This window comes from Aethalodelphis obliquidens, unplaced genomic scaffold, assembly GCF_003676395.1.
Source record: "Aethalodelphis obliquidens isolate GAN/ISIS:26980383/991018 unplaced genomic scaffold, ASM367639v1 scaffold120, whole genome shotgun sequence".
Lineage (NCBI taxonomy): Eukaryota > Metazoa > Chordata > Mammalia > Artiodactyla > Delphinidae > Aethalodelphis > Aethalodelphis obliquidens.
The window spans coordinates 478,251-502,782 of record NW_020838064.1 but is presented as its reverse complement, the minus strand read 5'-3'; the positions used below and the strand labels follow the sequence as shown (position 1 = coordinate 502,782).

Here is a 24,532-nt window from a genome sequence, read left to right as displayed (position 1 = left end):
ATCTACATCTGCAAGGCATTCATTCATTTATTTATTTGATACAGATTTATTAAGTGCCAGGCTCTATTCTGCAGTGGAGCAGACCAGACAATGAAGGAGACTGCAATCCAGGGGAGGAAGAATGATGACAAGAAAGAAAGAAAGAAGTAAATAAATCAGGTCATTCCAGAAAGTGATAAGTGTCATGAAGGGAATAAATGGGGTGTGTCGAGTCAGAGCAGGGGCTTGATAAACTACGGCCCTTGGACCAAATGCGGCCACCACCTGTTGTAAATAAAGTTTCACTGGAACATGGCTATGCCCATTTGGATACATATTGTTTATGGCCGTTACCACAGCACAGCTGAGTAGCTGAGACAGAGATTGTATATGGCCCACAAAGCTGAAAAATTTGCTATCTAACTCTTTACAATAAAAGCTTGCTGATTCCTGGGTTAGAGAGTGACAAGGGTGTTCATTTTAGCTGGGATGGCCGGGGAGACCTCTCTGCGGAGATGACATCTGAGCTGAGCACTGATTGACGGGAAGGAAGAAGCCACGTGCAGATCCTGGAGAAGAGAATTCCAGGCATTGGGAACAGAGGATGCAAAGCCTCATTAAAGCTCATTAAAGATGCAAAGCATCTTTCCCCAAATCACACAGGTGATGAGAGTCAGAGCCAGGGCTGGAACCCGGGTCTGTGGACCTCAGAGCCTGGCGAGCAGCCCCACCTTGGCTGCTGAATGCCCACCATGAACTCTGTATAAGACCTGGATCTCTGCTTCGGTCCAAGATGTGGGGCATGAACGGCCCACAGCAAGGAGTCCTGGAAACCACGAAGCTGGGACCAGAGTGGGGTGGGGTGGGAGGTCCAGCTGGCTCCCAAAACGGCTCTGCCTTGCTGAGCACTGGGGTCTCACGCCAGAGCTCGGGGACAGCAGTCAGGCTGTCTGGGTTTGAATCCCCATGTCCCGCATACCAGGTGTGTTACTTCTTCCTCATCAATAAAATGCGTGGAGAACCAGTACCGTCCTCGTAGCTTTGTTTGTGATGATTAAACGTGCTGACTCATGTGAGGTGCTTAAAATGGTGCCTGGCATATTCTAAGTACTTGGGAAAGTTTAGCTAGGATTATTATCATTGGCATTATTAGTACACAATACACACACACAACTATAGGGCGGATTTTATCATCCCTATGTTACAGATGAGGAAACGGAAGCAGCTGTAGTTTAGAGACAGACCTGGAGTTAAATCCAGGGCTGGCTGACTCCAAAGCCCGTTCTTGTCATTACGATACTCTACCAAGAGGCTCATACAGCAGCAGGAAGCTAAAAGAATGCTTTTGTTTTTTATTTTATTTTTCCATCTGGGAGCTAGTCTTTTGCAGACTTGGTTTCCCCATCTGCAAAATGGGGATACTCACCCTTCCAGCAATTAGACTCACTTCTACCTGGCACGAGGCTCAGGTAGAAGTTCACGTGCTTTGTAAACAGTAAAGTAATGTATGAACAAGAGAGACAGTGACTGTTTCCCAGGGCTTAAAGATGGGGAAGCAGAAAGTCTAGACATTTGGACTGAAGGAAAGAAGCTAGATGTTTCTATCTTGAGGAAGTTCCCACTCATGGCTTATTTCATTGCCAAACACAAGAATATATTTTTTTGAAAAGACTGGCTAATGATTCTGGTAGGTCGTGTTTTACCAAATCAGGTTTTGCTATAGCCAAGATCACCAGGATTAGAAGAAACCTCCTTATAAGACAACGTAGCATTCAGATGACAATGCTTCCTCTTTGCTTGATGGTGGCTGTCACCCTCGGAGACAACCAGGAGAGCCTGGATAATCAGCACGTTACTTTCTAATATGTGTGGTCCTGAGTGAGGAAGAAAGACCGTGTATATGTGCCTGCCCTTTAAAAAGCAATGGGAGGGCTTCCCTGGTGGCGCAGTGGTTAAGAATCCACCTGCCAATGCAGGGCACACGGGTTCGAGTCCTGGCCCGGGAAGATCCCTCATGCCACTGAGCAACTAAAGCCCGTGAGCCACAACTACTGAGCCTGCGCTCTAGAGCCCATGAGCCACAACTAATGAGCCCGTAAGCCACAACTACTGGAGCCCGTGCTCCACAACAAGAGAAGCCACTGCAATGAGAAGCCCGCCGACCACAACAAAGAGAAAGCCCGTGCGCAGCAACGAAGACCTAATGCAGCCAAAAATAAATAAATAAGATAATTAAAAAAACAAAAAGCAATGAGAAAGCTAGTTGAACCAAAAATATGCTTTGACTTGCATGTACGAGAAAGTCATTCCTTTAGTTCCCAATGCCCCAGGAAGCTGGGGGGCTGGACTCTGGTCTGGAGGGGAACCGGTGAGAGAAAGCTGAGAAGCACGCCTGGAGCACATGTCCTATCTTGCTATACTTAGCAGAGCTTCTCGTTCTCGAGTTCCTTAAGGAGTCTGGCCCACCTCTCCCTGATGCCCACCAAAGGGTTTTCAGGAAAAAAAACCCTGTTTTCTTTTCCTCTGTTTTTTCAGGAGGACAGAGCCTGTTCTCTTTGGAGCAGGTCCTGACTTCCCTACTAGAGCCTCTCAACGCCTTCATCTCTGCAGGGACTGCAGAGATGAGAAGCTGGGGACTGGGGAGACACCCAAACTGAGAAAAGGCAGGACATTCAAAGTGAAAAGAGGAGTTAACAAACACTTGAACGCTGGTAACCAAATATTGTGGTTGGTGCAGAAAACCCTTATGAAAAATGAGGTTCATGTGGGAAATGCTATTATAGCATCAGCCCACAATGCTCGCCTCTATAATTAAATTTCCCTCAATTCCACCTCATCAGATTTCTTGAGATTACCAGGGATGCATCAATAGCAAATTACTCTTGATGAATCATTCTACAAATTGCATCGCTCCCACCTTCGTGTTCCCTGTCACCAGAACATCATTAACAGATCCAATTACTGATGACTGGGGGGCTGCTCCCAGTGGGGTAAAATGACCCTTGGCTCATCCTGGGCATGCGTGGGGAGAGCCTCGCTGTCCTCAGAAATCCCAGGAGAAAAGATCGGAAAAATCAGGACCCCATGAATGGCCCCGGGCTATTTTACTGAGGTAGGGGTGGATTCAGGGTCACTCGTTTTCTGTCCGATTAGCTGTATGGGAAGCAAAGAGGAGACGGCCACTTCCATCCCTCTCCTCCACGTCTGGCTTTGGGAACCCTTAGAGATGCTGAGGACGTGAGCCTCATCCGTGGGACACTTGAGGACCCTAAGTGCGTGGGCTCTGGCCCCGCTAGTTCTGGAGGAGCTGTCTTTTGCCTGTTTCATGGGGGAGAGGAGAAGCAGACTTCCATTACCTGAAAACATGAGGTCCAAATCTTTCTGCTTGTTCAGCACAGAAACTTAGCAGAAAAACTTAGCAGAAATGGACAGAATTCACATCAACACTCCCTTCTTAGGACTCCAGGTGCCCCTCCCCATATCTATGTCCCCCTCTCCTTGTGTCACTGGCTAAATGACACCCAGCCCAGAGCTCTTTTTAGCCAACAGAGGCTGTAATGCGTTTCTGGCTTCTGGGTTTGCGATCTGTTAAATGGAGGTGAACAATTTCAAACACTAAGAGACCTGGAAATCCTTTTTCTAGGAATCTATGTTATGGATGCATCTTCATGGGCACATACTATCTTAGGTTCAAGAATCTTCTTTGCAGTGGCATCTGTAACAACAACAACAAAAGAAGCTATGTGTCTACCCAGGCGGGGGTGGGGTAGGGACAGATAGATTGTGGGTCCTTAACCCAAAGGAACACTAGGCAGCTGGCAGCTTTACGTATATTGACTCGGAAAGTGAAAAAAGCAAGTTTCACTACGAAGTGTGTCATTCTATTCTTAAAAAAGTGACAATGTCTTTGTGATTTATGTCAATGCTTTAAAAGCACTGAGAAACCTCTAGAAGGACTGTAGACCAAACTGTTGGCAGTGGCCACTCCTGGGGATGGGATTGAGCAGGGAGGAAGACGTTACTTGTGATAAAAGAAAGGGGGGTGGGGAATAGAAAAATAAAAGAAACCCTTTTGGAAAAAAAAGAAAAAAGGCAGGCATGCTAGGAGTCTGACACCCCTCTCCCTGACCCCATGCCCAGTGGGAACCACCATCCTGAATTTCCTGTTAATAATTTCCTTCATTTCTGTACAGCTTTCTACTGATACATGAACCCTGAAATACTGTATTGTTGGCTTGGCCTATTTTTGAACTTTAGATACATGCATGGTAATTCTGATATCCCCACCCTAACATCACGTTCTAGAACACGTCCTACGCCGTGTTCCCTGCTGCGTAGACCTCCACTGTCGGAACAGACCACATTGTCGGTCCATTGGATGTCAGATATTTGGACTGGTTCTGGTTTGGTGCTATTATGAACAACTTGCTGTATTTCTGCACAAGTCTCTATGGCCTCTACCTCGGGTGGAATTTCTGTGCGGTGGGGTATGTGTATATGTTCAACTTCACCAGCAAATGCGAACTCATTTTATTACATGGCTCTCTCACTAGCACTTACATGGACAGTTATTATTCTCCATCTTGACCATCAAATGATGTTGTCTCATCTTCAAACATGTCCTAAACATGGCAGATGTGAAGTGGAATCTCTTTTTACTTTTAATTTGCATTTCTCTCATTATTCATGAGGCTGAGCATCTTTTTATATGTGTGTGTATATGCTCTCTCTTTTTTATTTCTTTTGTATCAGGGATTGGCCCTTTCTTTAAAGGGCCAGATAGCAAATACTTTTGGCTCTGTGGGCAGCTACTCAATGCTGGCGTTGTGGCCCCAAAGCAACCACAGTCAATATGTAAATGAGTATGACTGCATTTCAATAAAGTTTTATTTACAAAAACAGGAAGTGGGCTGGATTTGGCCTGTGGCTTGTAGCTTGCTCTGACTTAGGGGATTTCCGAATTTGAGTACTTTTTTGTGTGTGCAAATATTTTCCTCTAGTATGTGATACTTCTCCTCACCTAGTATCATGCTTTTGATGAACAGAGATTCCTATTTTAGTTATTTTTTTTAAAAACACTGAACAAGGTTTGCTGAAACTCAATATCAGCTTGGGTTTATTTCCCACCTGTCTTAAATATGATCAGGACCTTCTAGAAGTCCAGTGAGAGAGCATCTAATAAATAGGTGTCTAATACAGAGACAGATGACATCACCTCAGTGTGCAGAGACAGGCAGAAAATTAGAAGGTTCTGTATGACGGATGAGCAGGAAAAAATCCTGAGAACAGAGAGCACTGTTCTCGAAGGTGGCCCACACGCCCCATGTCTGAGCAACACCGCCCGCCCGGGTGAAGGACCCAGGAGGCCTCGGGCAATGGAATATTACCCCACAGAAATAGCGGAAGTACTCACCCGGTTTGATGGGCTGCCTGTTTGAGAAGGTCAGAGGCGCGACGAGGAATTTGGTTTCTGCGACTGGCACCCAGTGGTGGAGAATTTTCACTGTCCAGACCCCAGGCCTCAGGGGCAAGTTCAAAGGGGGCTTGTAGTGGGTGAATTCGGCAGTGGACTCAATCAGGATGTCGTAGGTGGCTGCGATGATGTTGACGGGATCCACCCAGACGACAGTCACAGTCACGTTGGGGCCCTTCCCCCATTTCTGCATGCCTACTGGCTCATCCATGGGCCCCAGGAGACCCCCAAAGTTGCGAAAGAGCCGCTCCTTGGCATCCCAGTCAGTGCCGACCTGAAACAGGAGAGTGAGTGCTGAAATCACTGGGCCTCTTAGGAAGGCCTAGGCTACTGCTTATTGGGCTGCATATACCCATATAACAGACGAGGAAACTGAGGCTCCAATTAAGTTACTTGCACAGTAACTTAATGTTGGACAGGCAGGAAGCAGGAGACCTGGGATTTGGACCTAGTCTGAAGGATTATGAGGCCTGTGGTCCATGTCACTAAACCTTTGGGCCTCCTGTGCCTACTGTGTGGTGTGTACATGGAATGAATGAATACCTGCTTGCAGGCCATTCCATGGAAACATACACCCTGCCACTCAACAGGTGCAGGTGATTTCCACTTTAGTCACTGGCTTTCCAGATAATGTGCCGCTTTTTAGTACAATCATTCTGAACAAGAGTGGAGCTCAGGATTTGGAGCTGCCCTACTATAAGCTAGGAAACGTGAGGGCCCCTTAGTGTCGCCCATCATTTGCAGGAGTTCAGATAGCTTTCCAGGGAAGACACAGCTTCGGCTTCCCTAAAGCATTCTGAGCTGGACTCTAGGGGTGGGAGATGGTTGTACCATATCCATCCTTCCTGCCAGCCAGCGGGGGGTGTGTATGGCTTTGACCCCCCAGAAATCTGCTCTTGGCTTCCATCCTTCCCCTTTTGCTGCCTGCAATTTATTCTCCGCCCAGTAACCAGAAAGACCTTGTGAAATGTCCTCTCACTGCTCAAATCCCTGTGGCTGGTCCCCTGCTGATTCCTGGTGCCCAGCACTGTGCTTGGTACACAATCAATGCTCCATCAATCACCTGTCAAATGAATGCATGAATGACTTGGCAAAAAATGAATTAACCACATAGATCCCTGATACTGAGCTTTGATACTATTTCAAGTCAGATTAAATTAGGGGCTCTTCTCTCCCCCAGGAGGTTTAATATAATGTTCTGAAGACACAGCATGTGGGTACATGGTAGCAGGTGATGAGCACACTACAAGGACACTGCTGCCGTGGTCCTTCTGTGAGCAGCGTCTCTGATGTGTGTGTGTGCAGGCTGGGGTGCAGGTGTGGCTAAACATGTCTACACCCTCAGCAGACTTCACATGTGCAGTGCAAACATGAGCTGGTTTACTTTCTCGTTGTTCGGGCCACAAGTTACTATACCCAGGACACAGGGCTCCACGGCTAATATTTACTGAGAGCTTCTGGTGTGCCAGCCCTACTGCTAAGTGGGTGGGTGCATCGATCTGGCTAACATTCCCAACTCCACGGAGGGGGGGGACCCTTGACGTTATCCTCACTTCACACATGAGGAAACTGAGGTTCAGAGCAGTTGGATGACTAGCTCTGATCAGTGAGGGGGACTCAGGAAGTCTGACCCCAGAGTCTGGGTTCTTATTCACTCTTCTATATATTGCCTCCCATTCACTCACTCACTCACCCACTAATCCATTCATTCATTCATCCATCCAAAACACATGTGCCGGTGCCTACCACCTGCTGGGGTGGTTGTAATACGTGCATGTTCCTGGCCCACAATGTGCTTCAGGTTTCCATCTTTAGGCCAAGATTGGCCTTGAGGAGCTGTCCTAAGGGGCAGCAGAGGGAGTTATGCTGGGACAGAGGCGGCCGTCCCTCCCAGCCTTGGGAGATCTTGGCCTGTTCTGCCACCCTGCCACCCTCTCCAGGTACTGGCTCCTACTGAGGACCCCTGGGGCCTAGCACAGCAGCTGAAACACAGGAGGAATGAAAACAACACTGTCTATTGAAGAAATAAATGAATGAGTGGGCAGGATGCAAGCTAGGCCTCAAAGTCAGAGATTGTTCTAGAGAAACCTGATCCTGTGACCTCCATCCATACAATCCTTTCTAGCTCCTTCCCACTGTTCACGAGTCCAGTCTTTCCTCCTGTCCTATCCTGCGAGGTCTGGTCCTTTACGATCCGACTCCAGCTTCATCTCCATCCCTCTCCCTCCCCTCTCCTCCCCCATGCTCCAGGACACCCTGGAACACTCTCGGCGCCTCTGCCAGAAGGGCTCTCTCTCCCCTGATCTTCCGTCCACGCCTGGCCCTCTTTCGGGCTCAGTCTTCCTTCCTTCCCCACCCTCCTCCTGGCCAGTTCATCATCTAGCTCTCAGCCCAGGTGTCACCTCTACCTGGAAGGCTTCTTTGCTTACAGGCACCCCTAATGTGCTTGTCTAAGCATTTGCCCAGCATAGCCTTTTAACCTATCTATCTATCTATTATCTATCTATCTATCTTCTATCTATCTATCATCTATCTATCTATCTATTTTGCACAGTATCACAACTTCTAATTTACACGTCTCTCTCCATAGCTCAAAACTGTCATGTGAAGAAGAATATACACATATATGTGTGTGTGTGTAACTGAGTCACTTTGCTGTAGAGAAGAAGTTAATGCAACATTGTAAATCAAATATACTTCAATAAAATAAAAAAAACCCCAAACTGTCAACTGCATGAGGGCAGGGACTACATCTGGCTTGTTCACTACTATATCACTAGTGCCGAAGAGTGTTGAGCATGTGGTCAATCCATCCGTTATCTACAGTGTCATGAAAGATTAGGGGCCGAGCACATGGACAAATGGATCAATGATCACAAAACCACTCTGAGGTCCTACTTAAGGAAGGGATGTATGACCCGTTAGGGGAGCGGGGGGACAGTCCAGAACATCATCTTTGGATCCCCCAGAGACATGGGGGTGAACAGGTCTCCTAAGTCTGAGTTCTAAAACCAAGATAACCCAGGTGGAAGAGCTGTGGAGCAGCTGACGGTGGGAAACTTGAATTTGTCCTGTATCTAGGAGAGGAGGAGGACATCAGCTACTGCCTCCAAACATGAGGGGAGGCGGGGCTGCCCGAGAGGGAGCCCCATTGCTGTCACATCGTCTGTGGCCCTCAAGGTCTTCTCACCAGGCCTCACTGTGGAAGTCCACTGCCATTCACTGCCAAGTGGTCAATTACTCAAATTTAAGTACGTGTTGAAGTTCAAGCTCAATGTACTGGTCCCCAGCTTCAAAGTCACCAAGGCTTCCTCCCCACTGCACCTAAAATGCAATTCAAACTTCCTTCTAGGGCCTGCGAGACCCCTCATGATCTGTCCTCTGGCCCCCTGAGACCTTCCTCCTTCTCACTGGCCACACTGGCCTTGCTGCTCCTTGAATATGCCAACCTCCTTCCTGGAGCCTCAGGACCTTTGTGCACGCTCTTCTCTTGGAAGATCCAAGAATGTTCTAGGTCTTCCCACCATTGACTCTTTTACAGGTTTCAACCCTAAAGTTATCTCATTAGAAAAGCCTTCCCAAATGAATCGTTCCATCAAATGTAACCCAGCAGGACTCTACGGGGCCTTCTCCAGACAGATCCTCCTAGGTCCTCCACCTGCCTCTTGTCTGGAATAAAAACTTTACCCTCCTAGGCCTTCCTTGAGTTCCACAGAATAAATTTAATTAGAGAAGTGAGAAAATTCAGAAAGAAAGGAAAACAGTCAAGTGAGACAAAATAGTAAGAGTTTAGTCATTAAACAAAGTCAAGGACCTTTTAGTTCCTCCTCAAGAGCTACAGATTAATATCCTGAGCCATATCCTTGAGCTGTTTTGCAGATATTGAAATCCCCACCAGGTGGAAGAAGTTAACTGTATGCTGCCCACAAGCACTAGACCCCAGATGGCTTGCAACCAGAAGGTTTATGATGTTGACTCCTGATTACCTCACCACCAAACAATCAGAAGAATGTCCATGAGCTGATGATTCACCCAACAACCGGCCTCCCTCATCCCGTCTTTAAAAACCTTTCCCGAAAAACCATCAGGGAATTTGCGTCTTTTGAGCATTAGCTGCCTGGACTCCTTGCTTGGCGCCCTAGAATAAACGCTGTGCTTTCCTTCACCACAACCCGGTGTCAGTAGATTGGCTTTGCTGTGCTTGGGCGAGCAGACCCAAGTTTGGTTTGGTAACAGAAAGCTGTCCCTACCAGCCTCTCAAGTCCTCAGGAATCACATGAATGAAGTTTTATTTTCTTTATAATACTTGCCTTTAACTGGAGTGTTTTTGTTCATTTATTTGCTCACTCACTGGCCGAGTGCCCCACTAGACTGCAATTCCACAATAACAAGGGCCTGGTCTGTCTGGTACACCACTGCCCCTCCCACACCTCATGTATTGTAGGCACTTGGGGGCTGCCTGCTGAAGGAATGAGCATGTTTCCTCTAAGCCACTAACATGGGACTCCCAGGGATGGAGAAATCGGAGCTATTCAATGACACTGGCCGCCTGCCATGAGCCAGGCCCTACGCAAAGCCCTGGGACAGTGCTGACCCGACGGAGGTTCTCAATAGCCCACAAAGTGGCCCTGCAGTTCGTTCCCCCCTTCACATCCAATTTTACACTGTTTGCCTTAAAACTAAGGGGAAAAAAAATCAAGACACAAGTTTCAGGGTTCCCTGCATCACATGCTGTTACTCTGCCGGAGAGCTGGGTGGTTCCCACACCAAGGGCGCCAGAGCTGTAGCAGAAATCCTCACAAATCACTAGTCACAGAGGGGCCAACATCCGTCACTGCCGGAAGTGCCCAGTTACCCACTGGCAGGCTGATAAACAGGGAGAGCCCAGCCACCAGGCATCCATCTCCCTAATGGGACATTAATGTCTTCAACTGGCCTCTTGGGCCCCCAGCACAGAATCCAACTGGGACAGCGTCTAATTGCCCCCTGACGCCAGTAATTTATGGAGTGGGCTCCCATGGCAGCTCGGATCCGGCCAATCCATGTGGAGCCTTAACTGAAAATGGTGGCTGAACAAGAAACTTCCACCCATGCCTGTTCAGTGCCCATCCAGTCGGGCACAGGTCGGCCAGGTGGGGCCAGAGGGACTGGAAAAGGACCAGCAAGGAAAATGGAAGCAACTCAGACACTTCCTCCCACCCCACTCCTGACCTTCAAGATTCTCCATATTCTAAAACAGGATTCTTCATCCCTAACCCAGCAGCCAAACACATTGGGGATGTTGAACTCTGGGAATGAAATCACCCGTTTAGCTTCTTGCTGGCGTGGGGAAGTTAGAAATCAGGTGCTGGAATTCTGTGTGGGCAACGCTCACCAAGCTTGATCATGTCTCCCCTTCCCACCAGCATCGCTACCCAAGCACGTACACTCACTCATTCAGAAATCTTATTCAGCATCTACGAAGGCTGCGTACTCTTGTATGTGCTGAGGGTGCAGCAGTGAGCCAGTGCTGTGATCTCTGCTCTCTTGCAGACAATCACCAAGTGATCAGAGAAATCAACAAGATCACTTGAGATGGTAAATGCTAAGAAAGAAATAAAACAGAGATGTGTTGGGTGTAGAAAGGTGGCCTAAGTGGGTGGGCACGGAAGGCTTCTCTGAAGGTGCACTATTTGGACTTAGATCAGAATGAACAACAACAAAAAAGGTGAAAACCTGGGGGACAGTATTCTAGGAAGGAGGATCACCACGTGTCAAGCCCGAGGCAGGAACCAACTTGGCATGTGTGAGAAAGATGCAAGAAGAGTGAGCGGGAAGGAGAGTGGTCCTGGATGAGGCTGGAGAAGCAGACAGAGGCCAGACCATGTAGGGCCTTTCAGGTCTCGAGGTGGGGCTGATGTTACGAGGGTGGTGGTAGGTGAATCCATCTCCCCAGGCAGAAAAGTAACTAAAAGCCAGTGCGGTCCTGGGGAGGTGGGAACTGCATCCCATGGACCCATGCATCAGACCATCTATCTGTCCATCCACTGACACCTCTGTTCATCCCTCTACGCACGCATGCATCCGTTCACTCATCCGTTCAATGACTGATCTGGTGCTTACTTTGAGTTAAACCCTGTGTTAGGAACTGGGGAAACAAAAGCACAATTAAGCATGGGATTTGTGGCCTAAGAGGCCTGGATTCAATGTTGAGCCCTTCTGCTTCCTCGCTACGATCCAGAAAATCACTGATAGGCCCCAGTTCTCCAATCTGTAAGATGGGACTCATGCCACAACTTCATTAGGAAACTGGTTTGTTACTGGCTTATTACTAACATAGGTTTAGGAGGAATCACTGGTTAGGGTGAAAAATGAAAAGGAATAGAAGTTCTACTATAAAAATATACCAAAGCTCCGGGTTGGTTGGTGCACTGATATCGACCACCCTGAACCTTCTCCAGGCACAGGGCCAGCTTATCTTGGGGCCTCTTCAAGTCCTCTTCTCCTCCAGCTCCAACTACAAGTGTCAGAGCAGAAACAGAACCCAGCAAGTGGACTGCCAGAGGGGATGTCGTGTGGTAGTTTCTGGCCTCTTACCTCAGAAAACTGAAGCCTCCCAAAGTCGCTGGGTGGGCTGGCGATCTTGAAGACTTTCTTTGGCATCACCCATGTCTCCAGGGTCTCGAGTTTGCTCACGGCCAGATTGGTAGCATGATGCTTGATCAGAAAGCCCTGGAAACGGTCAGCAAGGAAGTAGAGGTGGACAGAGGCTGGGTGGCCCATTGGATAGTACCTGAAAAACATGCACAGGCTCATGCAAGCTCATGGGTCAGGGCTGGACGTGTGTTGGGTCACAGTGGGGTTCCCCACCCATCACGCTGGTCCTGTCCTTAAAATAATCCCCACTTTATACAAAGCTCGCTGTGTTCCCGAAAGCTGCTTCCTGTGATTCTATGATCTCAATAACTGTTAACAGTAACCTTTTGCTGATCATAAATGTAAAACATGCTGACTGTGTGAAAGTACCATCAAGAAAATAGAAACGACGACTTCTGATGCTTCCTTCCATAGACGACGTCAATTCACAGACATTCGCTGACCCTCCAGCGCTAGGTACTGAGAAGCGACAACGGTGTGCAAACAATGCCATCGTGACATATTTCTTTTCAGCCTTATTTTCTACACACATATTTACATAAATCCTACAGAGCTGGGACCATAATATACACACTGGCTATATCCTGCTCTTGCTTCATAGTATTTCCTGAGCGTTATCATGTCTTTGAATAGTCTCTGAAAACATGATTTGTGTGTGTGTGTGTGTGTGTATACATTCTTCCATTGTATGTAATACCATGATATGGAAATATAATACCAAATATGGTATTATTATATTATAGAGAAAGTTCCCCATCATTGGGTGTTCAACTGGTTTCTAATTTTTTGCCATTCTAAACAATGCTGCATTAACCGTCCTTGAGCAAAAATGTTTTGGGGAACATCTCTCTTCCTCTGTAATCTCCAAGGGGCTCTTGATGTCTGCTGCCCAAGTTTATCAGAAAGGTTGTACTGATTTACACTTCACTGTCCTTACCAGTGGCACTGGGTATGGTCCTTAAAAATTATTGCCAAACTGAGATAAATTCGTACATACACAAGTAGGTAGCTCGTTTTAAGATGCATGCCTTTGATCCGCAAAGGCTTCTCGCTGAAAGGGGCAGGGAAGCTAAGCAGAGATGCCCAGAGGAGGGAGGAGCCTGGACGAGCCCAGTTCTTTGTCCTTCCTACTTGTGAAGTGAAAAGCTGTCGGCTTCTGCAGTGTGTAAGGCGCATGGTACTTAGAGGGTGCTTGTGGTTCCTTAATGACAGCATTCCACAAATCACTGTCCCTCTCAGCCTTCCTTTCCTCTGGTCCTGCTCTGGAGTTTAAGTCTTTATGTCTGATTATAACAGTTAGGGAAGCTGCCTTCCTGTGTTACGCATATCCTGAAATCACTGCCTTGTTATCGGATGCCTTCGGGGCTTTGAGAAAAAAACCCTGCACTGTCTTCAGACTGCTTGCTGGGCACTCCCGGCCCACGCAAGTCCACTTTGGTCTGGACTTTGGAAGCAGAAAACCCTCCCTCTGGACTGTGCTGCAGAACTCACTGCCATGATGGAAGGTTCTGCATCTGTGCAGTTCAGTTCAGTAGCCTCGGCCACTTCTGACAACTGAGCACTTGAAATGTGGCTGGTGTAACCGAGGAACTGCATTTGAAATTGTCGTTAGTTTAGACTTAAATGTCTCCTTGTGGCTAGTGACGACTGTGGACAGCATAGATGGCACTGTGAGAGCGTCCTGGGGTTGCCTGCATTAACGTCTGCAATTTGTCACCTCTCCTGTCTCTTTCCCATGTGACTCTGTAGGTTTCCTTGCACCGATGAGGTGAGTCTATTCCCCCATCTCCAATCTGCTTTGGCCAGAAGAGGGGGATGTATCATGCCAGTTCTGAGCCAGGGCCCCAAGTAGCCTTGCACGTTTCCACTCTCTCTCTTGCTCTTCTGTGATCACCATGAGAGCACGCCTAGAGTAGCCTGTGGAGGGATGAGACACTCAGAGCAGAGCCGAGCCACCCCAGGTATCCCAGCCGAAGCCATCCTAGACCCGCCAACCACTCCCAGCCAAGACCTACAGCTGGCTGCAGATGCAGGAGAGATGCCAGCTGAGCCCAGGAAAGCTGCCCAGCTCGCCTGCAAACTTGAAGGCTCTGTAAATGCTTTTCGTTTCAAAGCACTGATTTGGGGCTTGTTACATGACATTATTGCAATAGGTAAATGGTAGGTCGTCAGTGTTTGACTAGTAAAGGTGGAAGAAAAGCAGGACAGATTGTTGTCATGGGAGTTAAAAGAAGAAAGTGTTTCCAGAAGGCGGTGGTCAGTTGTATGGGGCGCTGCTAAGGGGTCAGGCAAACGAGCAATGGTCAAGTGCCCCAGAAATCTAGGAGTTAATCTTGAGTTGCTCGCTTTCCCTTATCTTCTTCCAAGAAATCCTGTTTTCTCCACCTGAATCCATCCTCTACTGTCCTATGCACCGCCAGCATCTTGGTCAAGCCAACATCACGTCTTGCTGGACCTTTGCAGAAGCGTCCTTACTCGTCTTCCTCCTACTTTTGTCTGCTATAACTGATTCTCATAGTAGCAATATGCATTGTCCCTTCCTTAAATACCGCAAGGGGTTCTGCTTATGCTTGAGTAAAACCCAGACTCCTTACCTGGTCTAAAACTCCTACCTCCTTCTCTAGCCTCATTGTTTCCCTCCGTCCCAACCTACCACCTTCTAGCCACGTGGACCTTATTATTATTATTTTTTTCTTTGTGGTACGCAGGCCTCTCACTGTTGTGGCCTCTCCCGTTGCAGAGCACAGGCTCCGGACGCGCAGGCTCAGTGGCCATGGCTCACGGGCCCAGCAGCTCCGCGGCATGTGGGATCTTCCTGGACCAGGGCACGAACCCGTGTCCCCTGCATCAGCAGGTGGACTCCCAACCACTGCGCCACCAGGGAAGCCCCACGTGGACCTTATTTTGGATTCTTGAACATGCTAAGCTCATTTTCACCTCAGGGCCTTTGCATAGGACATTCTCTCTGCTGGAGATGCTCTTTTCCTCTTATGGTTGCATAGTTGTCTCTGTCTTAATTTGCTTAAATGTTACCGTCTCAGAGAGACCTTCCTTGACCCCTGAACTTAAGTCACCAGCTCACTGCTGTTACTTGAGTTTATCTTCATTCTTCATTCTCTATAGATCTTTTGTTCTTGTTTCTGTGAGCTGGGGTACAGCCTGCTTTCACACTAGCATGGGAGGGCCTTGAGCTCGGGACCTGGTCTGTCTGGGTCATGGCTGAGCACCCAGTGCCTAACAGCCTGCCACATGGTAGGTGCTCAATCCATACTTACTGTTTGAGGGACGATTCTAGAAGGATTTTCTCTTGAACCCTTTGCTTCTAAGGTACATCTAGGGAACCTGTAACCCAGGACTGAACACAAAGCCCACTGGTACCTCCTCTAGACTCTATATGGTAATTAAGTAATTAAGACTAAGAAGGGAGTTGTAACAAGATGCCAGGTGCAATACAATAGGACCTAAAGGATGCCTCAGGTGCGTTCACTTGGCCCAAAGGTGCTTTTGCTTCTTATTTAAATGCGGTGGGTATTAAAAAAATTAGGAGGCTCACACAAAACTGTGGATTTCTGATTTGTCTTGAAAATTCAGGAGATGTGACTGGCAACTCCAAAGGTACATTCCTACAAGGAATGTGCCGGAGGGCAAGGATATGCTGGCGTTCAGCACCGGGGCCCCGGCGGGGGTCCCTGGTTTACAGGTCAGCCCACCCCGTGCTGAGGATACATGCTTCCTGCCTGGTCCTGATGGCATCTGAATTTGAGGACATGTAATAAAATACTGACTTCCTTATCTCTGGATGGGGCTCACAAGAAAACTTTCAAACTGCCATTTTGAGATTTTCTGCAATGAACAAATGTTATTACCTAATGAGAAAAAAATCCATAAACATTATTTTTATGAAAGGTTATACTATAGACTAGAAAGACACAATTTGCATGAAATGCCCAGAGGAAATGAGACTCCTGAAATAAAGTTTTCACTTGCTGTTTCCCCAGATAGCCCAGGGGTAGAAATTTACTCTTTTTGGCCTTTGGGACAAGGGTCCTTTGTCCTGATTTATTTGCAGGCTCATATTCATAAATATATATTGGCTTTTCCCACAGCCAGGCACAATGGTTCCATTATAATAAAAAATGGGGTAGAAGCCAAAGGATTCCGGGCCTGAGGCAACTTGATGGCTTGCTTAATCCCAAAACAAATACCAGGTGAAAATTTCAACAACTATAAATCAATTGGAGGAATCTTCTGAAATTTTCTGTAAGATTATTTACCTTATAAATGCTATGCAGCCTGGGATTAAAACTACTCTTAAACGGCATTTGCCTCCCAAGCATCGGGCACTGTGCCATCTACTGGGGACACACATGTGGTTCCTCGGCCAGGGATTCTAACCCCGGACCAGCAGGGGGAAAAGACATTCACCAACGGCCTTGATCCAAGACACTGCTGCTAAGTGCAGTGGGAGTGTTGGAGGCTGCTTTGGGCTCAGGAGAGGCACGGGGTGGGCTATCAGGGGAGCTCTTAGCAAGTTTCACAGAGGATGTGGCACCTGAGATGACCCTGGAAGACTGGGAAAAGGTAGAATGAGTGGCGACAGTGGGGACGGTCAGCAAAGAACAGCGCAGAGGAAGCGATGAACAGTTCACGTAACCAGTGATGGAGCGTGTAGCTCACACAGCCGGCTCCCTATTGGCTGCTTTTGGCAGTTTAAGAATATTGGCAACTAAGATACCAACAACAGCATAAACATGTACCAAGCACTTCATATGTAAAATACTGTTAAAATGGGGCTAATAATAATAATACATAACTCATAAGATAGTTTTGGAGGATTATCCCCGTTAAACCTCACACCACCATATGCTGTAAGGCTTATGATCACTCCCATTTTACAGATGAGAAAACTGAGCCTCTGAGAGGTTCATGACTTGTCCAAGGTCAATAGCTAGTAAGTAGAGTGGAGTTCAAATGGCAGGTCCTGGGTTCCTAACCCATGCTGGTCTCCCTTTTAACTAAATCAGAACCTGCAGGGAGAGGAGAGGGAAGGCTGAGGGAAAAACTGTTGCAGCCCTGTGGAAATCCAGCTGGTGTGCATGCATGGGGCCCCATGTTTTCAGAGTTTTAGGGAACAAAATGGTTCCTTTCCTCTCTTTCTTCTGTTCTTGAGAAGAGGGAAGAGCGGGGCAGGGAGGGACACAGAAGGCTCAGTGGGGAAAGACTGATATTAATACTTTTTTTTTCTTTGTTGTTTAAAGAGGAAGGTGGGAGGCAGAACAAGAAGGAGAAGGAGAGTGGCTAGAGACACTTCTGGGAACCCATCCTCAGGAAATAATCAGAAAAGAGAAGGGGGATAAAAGAGGCTTTCTGCAAAAAGATATTCATCAGAACATTATGTACAATGGTCCATTACTGACAACAGCAACAGGAAAGGGCTGAATTAAGCAAACTCCGGAATTCCTACTCAGTGGAATACTAGTGGCATTAAAAAGGGTCATTAGGGCTTCCCTGGTGGCGCAGTGGTTGACAGTCCGCCTGCCGATGCAGGGGACGTGGGTTCGTGCCCCGGTCCGGGAAGATCCCACATGCCACGGAGCGGCTGGGCCCGTGAGCCGTGGCCGCTGAGCCTGCGCGTCCGGAGGCTGTGCTCCGCGGCGGGAAAGGCCACGATGGTGAGAGGTCCGCGTACCGCAAAAAAAAAAAAAAAAAGGGTCATTATCCTTAAGGAAGCTGCAGAGCAGCAAGGAGAAGACGGGCTAGTATCATAATGCCGAGCGAAAGAAGCAGGACACCAAATTTTTGTTGTCATTGTGGAAATATCTGCAATGTACATTGCTAGAGAACGGAAGAGAAGGTACACAAAATGAGAAGGGTTGGCTGGCTTAGGGAAAGGCAGGGGAGAGATGGGGTTATGTTGAATCGTTTTCCCACCTTCCGTCTTCTATTCATATATTCTAGAACATTCTTTCCTGAAGTGTCAACTAGTACCCACTAGTGGTAGGTGAGATGATTCTAAAGGGTACATGAACATTTTAAATAATAGTTATGCCTTTTCGTGATGTTTTTGGTTATGTTTTTAGGTGTAACAATGATAGTATGGTTACACTTTAAAAAGGAGTCAATTTTCAGAGATAAAATATTTATGGGATTTGCTTCAATCAAACTGACCTGGGACGAGGGGAAGGTGAGTGAAGGCGCAGATGAAACCGCATTGGCCGGGAGCTGGTAATTGCTAGAGCTGGTGATGAGAGATGGGGTTACACTTTTCTCTCTATTTGGTGTATATTTGACATTTTCCATAATAAAAAGTAAAAAAAAAAGTTCTGTATTTTCATGATTACTTTCCATGTGGAACAAAAATAACTATCTAATACGGTGACATAAAGCTTCCTTCTAAAATACATATATTTAGCACAAAGAATGAGTCCACAGAAAGGAAATAATTAGGTAAATATTAGATCTGCCATCCTGCGAAGGTAAAACGGTGACGAAGGCTTAGACAGGAAATGCTCTGAACGCTGGGATGTCTGCGTGGATGGTTTTAGGGAGAAGCTTGGGTGGAGCCGCAGCCCCTACAGAGGAGGACGTTCCCTCATCCCTGGTCCCCCTGCTCCCTGGCTCACCTGCAGCTGTTCTCCCCGGCGTCGTGCAGCAACAGCTCCGCCCGGCGGAGGCCCAGGCGGGAGAAGGAATGATACAAGGTCAGTGTCACGTCGTTCAGGCTGTGGATGCCGTCAGGCTCATCGTAGACATTCTCCCAGTACGCGCGGAGGCCCGGGGTGCCCGCGGGGTAGTTCCCATACAGGTAATAGTCCAGCTGCCCAATGATTTCCTGATTCACCACGGCTTCGAACTTGCGGGCAAAGAAGGTGGGCCGGGCTGTCTGCTGCGCTCATGAAATAAAAAGAACAGTGTCAGCAAGTGGGGATGAGGGTAGGTGGGCATTTAGGAGCCGGGCTCTGCAGCCGGCCTGCCTGGATCCACATCCCAGCTCTGACACTTACTGCCCTCTCTGTTCTCAGTTTCCTCATCTGTAAAAAGGGTGTTAGGATTGAACGAGTTAACATTTGTAAAGCATTTAGAGCAATGATAGACATGTAGTAAGCATCACTTAAATATCTGTGAAATAAATTATATCCTAGATGTTTATAGCTGGGATGGATCTCAGAAATCATTTAGCTGGAGGTCTAATACCTCTTACGGATATATTTTAGTTGTCCAGAAGAATGTTTTAAAATTGAATTAGCTGACAACATTTAAAAGGTAGAAGACTTTACAGAAGCAACTTTTGGTTTCCCTCTGAACAGAAACGATCTGGCCCCATGTTCCTACACGGTGACAAGTAGTTAAAGCTGAATAGCACCTGTCCCTTTAGATGGCCATGGGGTTTTTGGCTCACCACAGTCCCTACCATTCCCTATTGCCTCCTGGGCATTGTAACTGACTTACAGACTCACAAGGATACCCTGGATTTACCGATCGGAACCTTCAGGAGTGGGGCTTAGAAATCCGTATTCTTCACAGGCTTTGAAGGTGGTTCATTTGCTCACTAGGGTTTGAGGCTAATGCGAAGGACACCTGACCTGGCTGCACATCAGAGCCACCTGTGGAGACTGCGGAGTCCTTCCCACCGACCTACTGAACCAACATCTCTGAAGATGAGGTTTAGGAATCCGTATCCAAAAAAAGCCTCCCAGGTGACTGTGCTGCAGTGTTTGAGAACCATTTATGTAAACCAAATTTTCAAGGAGGCTGAGTCCCAGAGAAGAAAGGGACTTACTTATCTAAGGTCACACAGCAAGGTAATGGCAGAGCCAGGATTCAGATACAGCATCAAGGGTTAGAGAAATAAAATACTGAGCCCTTATTATCTACCAGGTCTAAAACTACGGTCTGGGGCAGAGATCAATAAACCTTTTCAGCAAAAGGCCAGACAATAAGTATTTCCAGCTTTGCAACTACACAACTCTGCTGTCATAGTGTGAACGCAGCCGCAGGCAGGTAAATGAACGGGCAGCGGCTGTGCTCCAAAAGCACGTTAGTTACACACACAGGCAGTGGGCTGGAGTTAGCCCAGGGGCTGTAGTTTGCTGACCTCTGGTCTAGGGCTACGGAAACAATTAAAACACAGACCGCTCCCTTGAGGAGCCTATGATCTAGTGTAATTATTGACCTTAATTTGGGTCTAGCATTGTTCTCACTGCAGTGGATTAATAGCAACAATAATGTCAATAAAAACTCCTGAGCACGTGCTATATACAGCGCACTGCATTTTGTCATTACCTCTAATCCTCCCAACTCTAATCCTCGTAACTCTGCAAAGCAGGTGTTACGATTCCCATTTTACAGATGCGGAAACTGAGCTTGGAGAGGGCAAGTGATATGTACAAACTCACACAGTTGTAAAGATTTGAACTCAGATCCGATGACTCTAAAACCCAAGCTCTTTCTTCTGCATCATCCTAGGATCACACTGCTAGTTGGGGGAACTCGAAGCCTCAATAACAAAAACCCTTGTTAGTATTTGGAACATCCCACCTGCTCTCTGCTTCATGACCCTTGGGAACCACACCCCCTTCTCTGTGGTGAAGGGGTCAGGTCAGTTCCCTTATAGTAGCACTGAAAAGAGCCAGACCACGTAGGTTCAAATCCTCATTCTGCATCTTTCAAGCTGTGTATGTCTTTGGGCAAGTCATCCAGGGCCTCGGTTTCCCCATCCTTAAAATGGGTATAATAATATGGGTACTTAGCATAGAGTCTGGCACACGGTGTTAGCAGCTATGAGTATGTGACTATTATCACTACACCCTTAAGCCTGCTACCAGGGGCTTCCAAGTCTTCGTTTTCTGGAGGCAGAGAACCAGACTCAGTGGCAGGGCAGCCTCCTTTCTCCTCCCGAGATTCTCTGATCATAGCTGGAGCTCCTAAAGGGCACGTTTCTATATTTACAGTTCTCTTCCTCGGAGTTCTTTCAACAAGAACTCAAGAGTTCCGTGCAGGCAGCAGCTTCTTGAGTCTAGATGTTGGGGGATATTCTTGATCTTTGTTTACTGCGAATTAAAGAGCTGTGAGCATGTAACTCAGTCTCTATGTCAGCTCATCTTTGTCAGAGACCACGATGTCCCCAGGATGCTGGGACTGGAATACAAGTGCCGGCGCCCAGGAGTGGCCCCAGAGGGGCAGTGCACCCAAGAATCACCCGGCTTCTTGCTCTAAATGATGAAGGTCCTTTGCAATGAGGGTGATGACTGGTCCTCTACGAAAGTGGGAATTCTTCTCTATTTTCTCTTTTGAATAGGTCAAATATTCCCCTCGCCACCCTCCTTCTGCTCAGCAGATCCTTTCTGCACGGACAATGGAACTAAAATGTCACCCAAGTTCATGCCTCAATTAACATGGGTTTGAGGAGGCCCCCGGGTAGCTCTCAATCTGCCACCAAAAACAGACTAAAGAATACTTATTGCAGCAACTGCTTACGCAGGCGAAAGACGTTAGGTGGGAACCTTGAGGGAATAAGAAGGATGGGATGAAACCTGCTGTGTATTCTGCACCCGACCAGGCATGAGACCAGGCTGGCAGCAGGGTCTGGTGGAAAAAGCCCAGGTCTGGAACTGGAAACACCTGTGTGGGACCTCCCACCCTACCACTCCACAAGCTGCATGTCCATGGACAAGCAAGTCCTGCCTCTGTGCCTTGGTTTCCCCACCTGCACAATGGAGATGATTTCTACCCGGTGAAGGCAACGCCCACAGGGGACCAGGCACACAGCCTGGGATAGAACAGACCCGTACCCCGTGCTTCTCAAACAGGAGAGCCTTCTAGTGGCTTGGGGGTCTCGTTACGATGCAGATTCTGACTCAGCAGGTCAGGAGCAGCAGAGATTCTGCATTTCTAACAAGTTGCCTAGTGATGCTGCTGCTGCTGGTCTGTGGACCACACTCCTAGGAACCAGGCTACGAGGGTGGAAGCTTCACGTGGTAGTCCGTGTCCTCCCTGGACGTTTCCGTTACGTACCAGAGCAAGGCAGCAGGGGCACCTTGGACTGGGTTACCAGTCTGACACTGTTGTCCCCCCCCATCCTCCCCCACGTTAGTGGTTTGGGAAGCAGCACATCATCTCCACGTGGTGGCTCTAGTGACCTCAAAGTGACTTGTTTAACCACTTTGTAGCCTTCTGTTTGTGCTCTGGGCAGTTGAGGCTGGGCATGGTGAGGGGGAGAGGAGGAAGAACTCAGGGTACTGGCCTAAAGGGAGTGGGAGGTGTGCTCACACGGGGTGGGAAGAGGTCGTCATCCTGAATAGGTCTGGGGTCCAAGGCACCCTTGGTGCTCACGGGAAGCAGATGGGGCACTGGCCACCCTCCTGTCTCTGCTCTCCCCAGAACTATGAATCGATGGGCCTTGCAGAGATACCTGTGAAGGCAATAACGTTTCTTCTTGTTCCTCCTTTAAAGTTCACAGAGCGCGGTGTTTTACAAACTTGTCTGCTCATCAGAATTTCTCAAAGTGTAATATATTAAAAATAAAAATTCCTGGACCACACTGGAGATCAAAAGCTCTCAAATGGGGATGAGTTTGCCACCAGTGGACAGCTGGCAATGTCTGAAGACATTCCTGGTTGTCGTAACTGCAGAGTGCTACTGGATCCCCACAGGGGACATTAGGCAGCATCTGGGGACGTCCCTGGTTATCACAACAGGGGGAGGCGCTCCTGGCACCTAGTGGGTAGAGGCCAGGGAAGCTGCTTAACATCCTACAGCCCCCTCACCCCAACACAGAATTACCCAGCCACAATGTCAAGAGTGCTGAGGTTGAGAAACTCTGCCCTCTAATCAAGTTTGTACCCAGAAATATATTTTTAACAAATATTTCAGGAGATTCTGATTGAAAGGCAGTATAGAGAAATGGATACAAGTATGGCCTTTGGAAACAGATATGTTGAGCTATGTGACCTTGCATAAAGTTATGGAACTTTCTCTGCCTCAGTTTCCCTATCTCTAAAATGGAATAATAATCTATGTATGTATGTATCTTCTAAGGCTGTTGTAGGGTTAATGGGTCAATACAGGGAAAGTGGTTAGAACATCCCTTGCATGGTGTTAGTGATCGATAAACGTTGGCTACTGTTGACGTTGTCATGATTATCATCAAGAACAAGGGTTGGGGGGGCTTCCCTGGTGGCGCAGTGGTTGAGAGTCCGCCTGCCAATGCAGGGGACACGGGTTCGTGCCCCGGTCCGGGAAGATCCCACATGCTGTGGAGCGGCTGGGCCCGTGAGCCATGGCCGCTGAGCCTGTGCGTCCGGAGCCTGTGCTCCGCAGTGGAAGAGGCCACGGCAGTGAGAGGCCCGCGTACCGCAAAAAAAAAAAAAAAAACAAAAAAAAAAAACCAGGGTTGGGAATTGCAGGATCCAATGACCTGCAGGGCTGCCTTGGATGCCTGCAGACGCTGGCTGGAAGGCGCGGCTCACCTGGAAGCGGTGGAAGTCCTGCGGCTTGAAGTCGTTGGGGGAGCAGCCGCACCAGTCCACGATGTGCTTGTACTGGCACTTGCAGCCCAGCTTGCGGTTCCAGTTGGTGATGCGCAGGTTGTTGTCCACCATGGTGTCGCAGTGGGGACTGTTCTCCAGGACCGTGTGGAAGAAGGACTGCGGGGCAGAGAGGGGCCAACCTGAGACCTCGTCCAGCCTCCCTCGAGTGGGCTGGGGTGAGGGGTCCTTCCCGAGGGCCACCTGACAGTGAAGGGACTCTCCTGGAGACTCAGCTGTTCTCTCTGCAAATGGGGTCAGTGCCAGTCCAGGCCAACCAAGGGTACCCTGGAGGTTTTGTCCAGGGTGGCTTAATGCTGCTTAGAAGTTACTGCTCTGAGTGTTTCTCTAAGATGTCTCTCCCCAGCAGCCTAGAAACTGATTTCAAGACATCTCTTATCACCCAGGACGTCCTCTGTCCGCTCAGCAGAGAGAGAAAGTCCCTTAGGGTATGTCAACACATGGGGACCGGAGAAAAACACTGGGACAAGTTTGTAGAAAACCCTGGGCCAAAAGGGCTCTTGATTTTGCAAATAGTTAGACCTGAAACCAAAGAGACTCAGGTCTGAGATATCTTGAAAACAAAGACTGAAGCTCTGGAATTTCACTCCTGGGAGAGGGAGGCCAGAATCACGGATGCCCTCCTGCCCTAGTCACTGGAGTAGCGACTACAACACTGGGAGGGGAGGAGGTGGGGGTCCATGGGGCTTCCTACTGTCCATGGTGCTGAACCAAGCGCCGTAATCTCCCCCCATTCCTGAGGCTTGGTCAACTTCTCCTAGGAATCTGAGAAAGAGGCAATGTTGAGAGTGAAAAGAGAGACCAGAGAAGAGACACATAGTTGGAGCTGCTGAAAGAGAGAGAGACGGGGTGTGTGTGTGTGTGTGTGTGTGTGTGTGTGTGTGTGTGTGTGTGTGTG

The 24,532-nt window shown here is 48.2% G+C and overlaps 1 protein-coding gene and 1 long non-coding RNA gene across 2 annotated transcripts in view; one reads left to right on the top strand and one right to left on the bottom strand.

Moving 5' to 3' along the window:
* LOC113615579 (uncharacterized) overlaps positions 1-1,973 on the top strand; it is a 300,491-nt gene extending 298,518 nt beyond the window's left edge. The window contains exon 4 of the long non-coding RNA XR_003431054.1: positions 45-1,973. This is a non-coding gene — a long non-coding RNA (uncharacterized LOC113615579). The remainder of the gene's footprint in view (positions 1-44) is intronic.
* XYLT1 (xylosyltransferase 1) overlaps positions 1-24,532 on the bottom strand; it is a 317,608-nt gene that overhangs the window by 19,439 nt on the left and 273,637 nt on the right. The window contains exons 9-12 of the mRNA XM_027098118.1: positions 23,557-23,733; positions 18,712-18,974; positions 12,029-12,224; positions 5,393-5,726 (exon numbers count right to left, since the gene is read on the bottom strand). Of these exons, the coding sequence (XP_026953919.1) occupies positions 5,393-5,726; positions 12,029-12,224; positions 18,712-18,974; positions 23,557-23,733 (970 nt within the window). The remainder of the gene's footprint in view (positions 1-5,392; positions 5,727-12,028; positions 12,225-18,711; positions 18,975-23,556; positions 23,734-24,532) is intronic.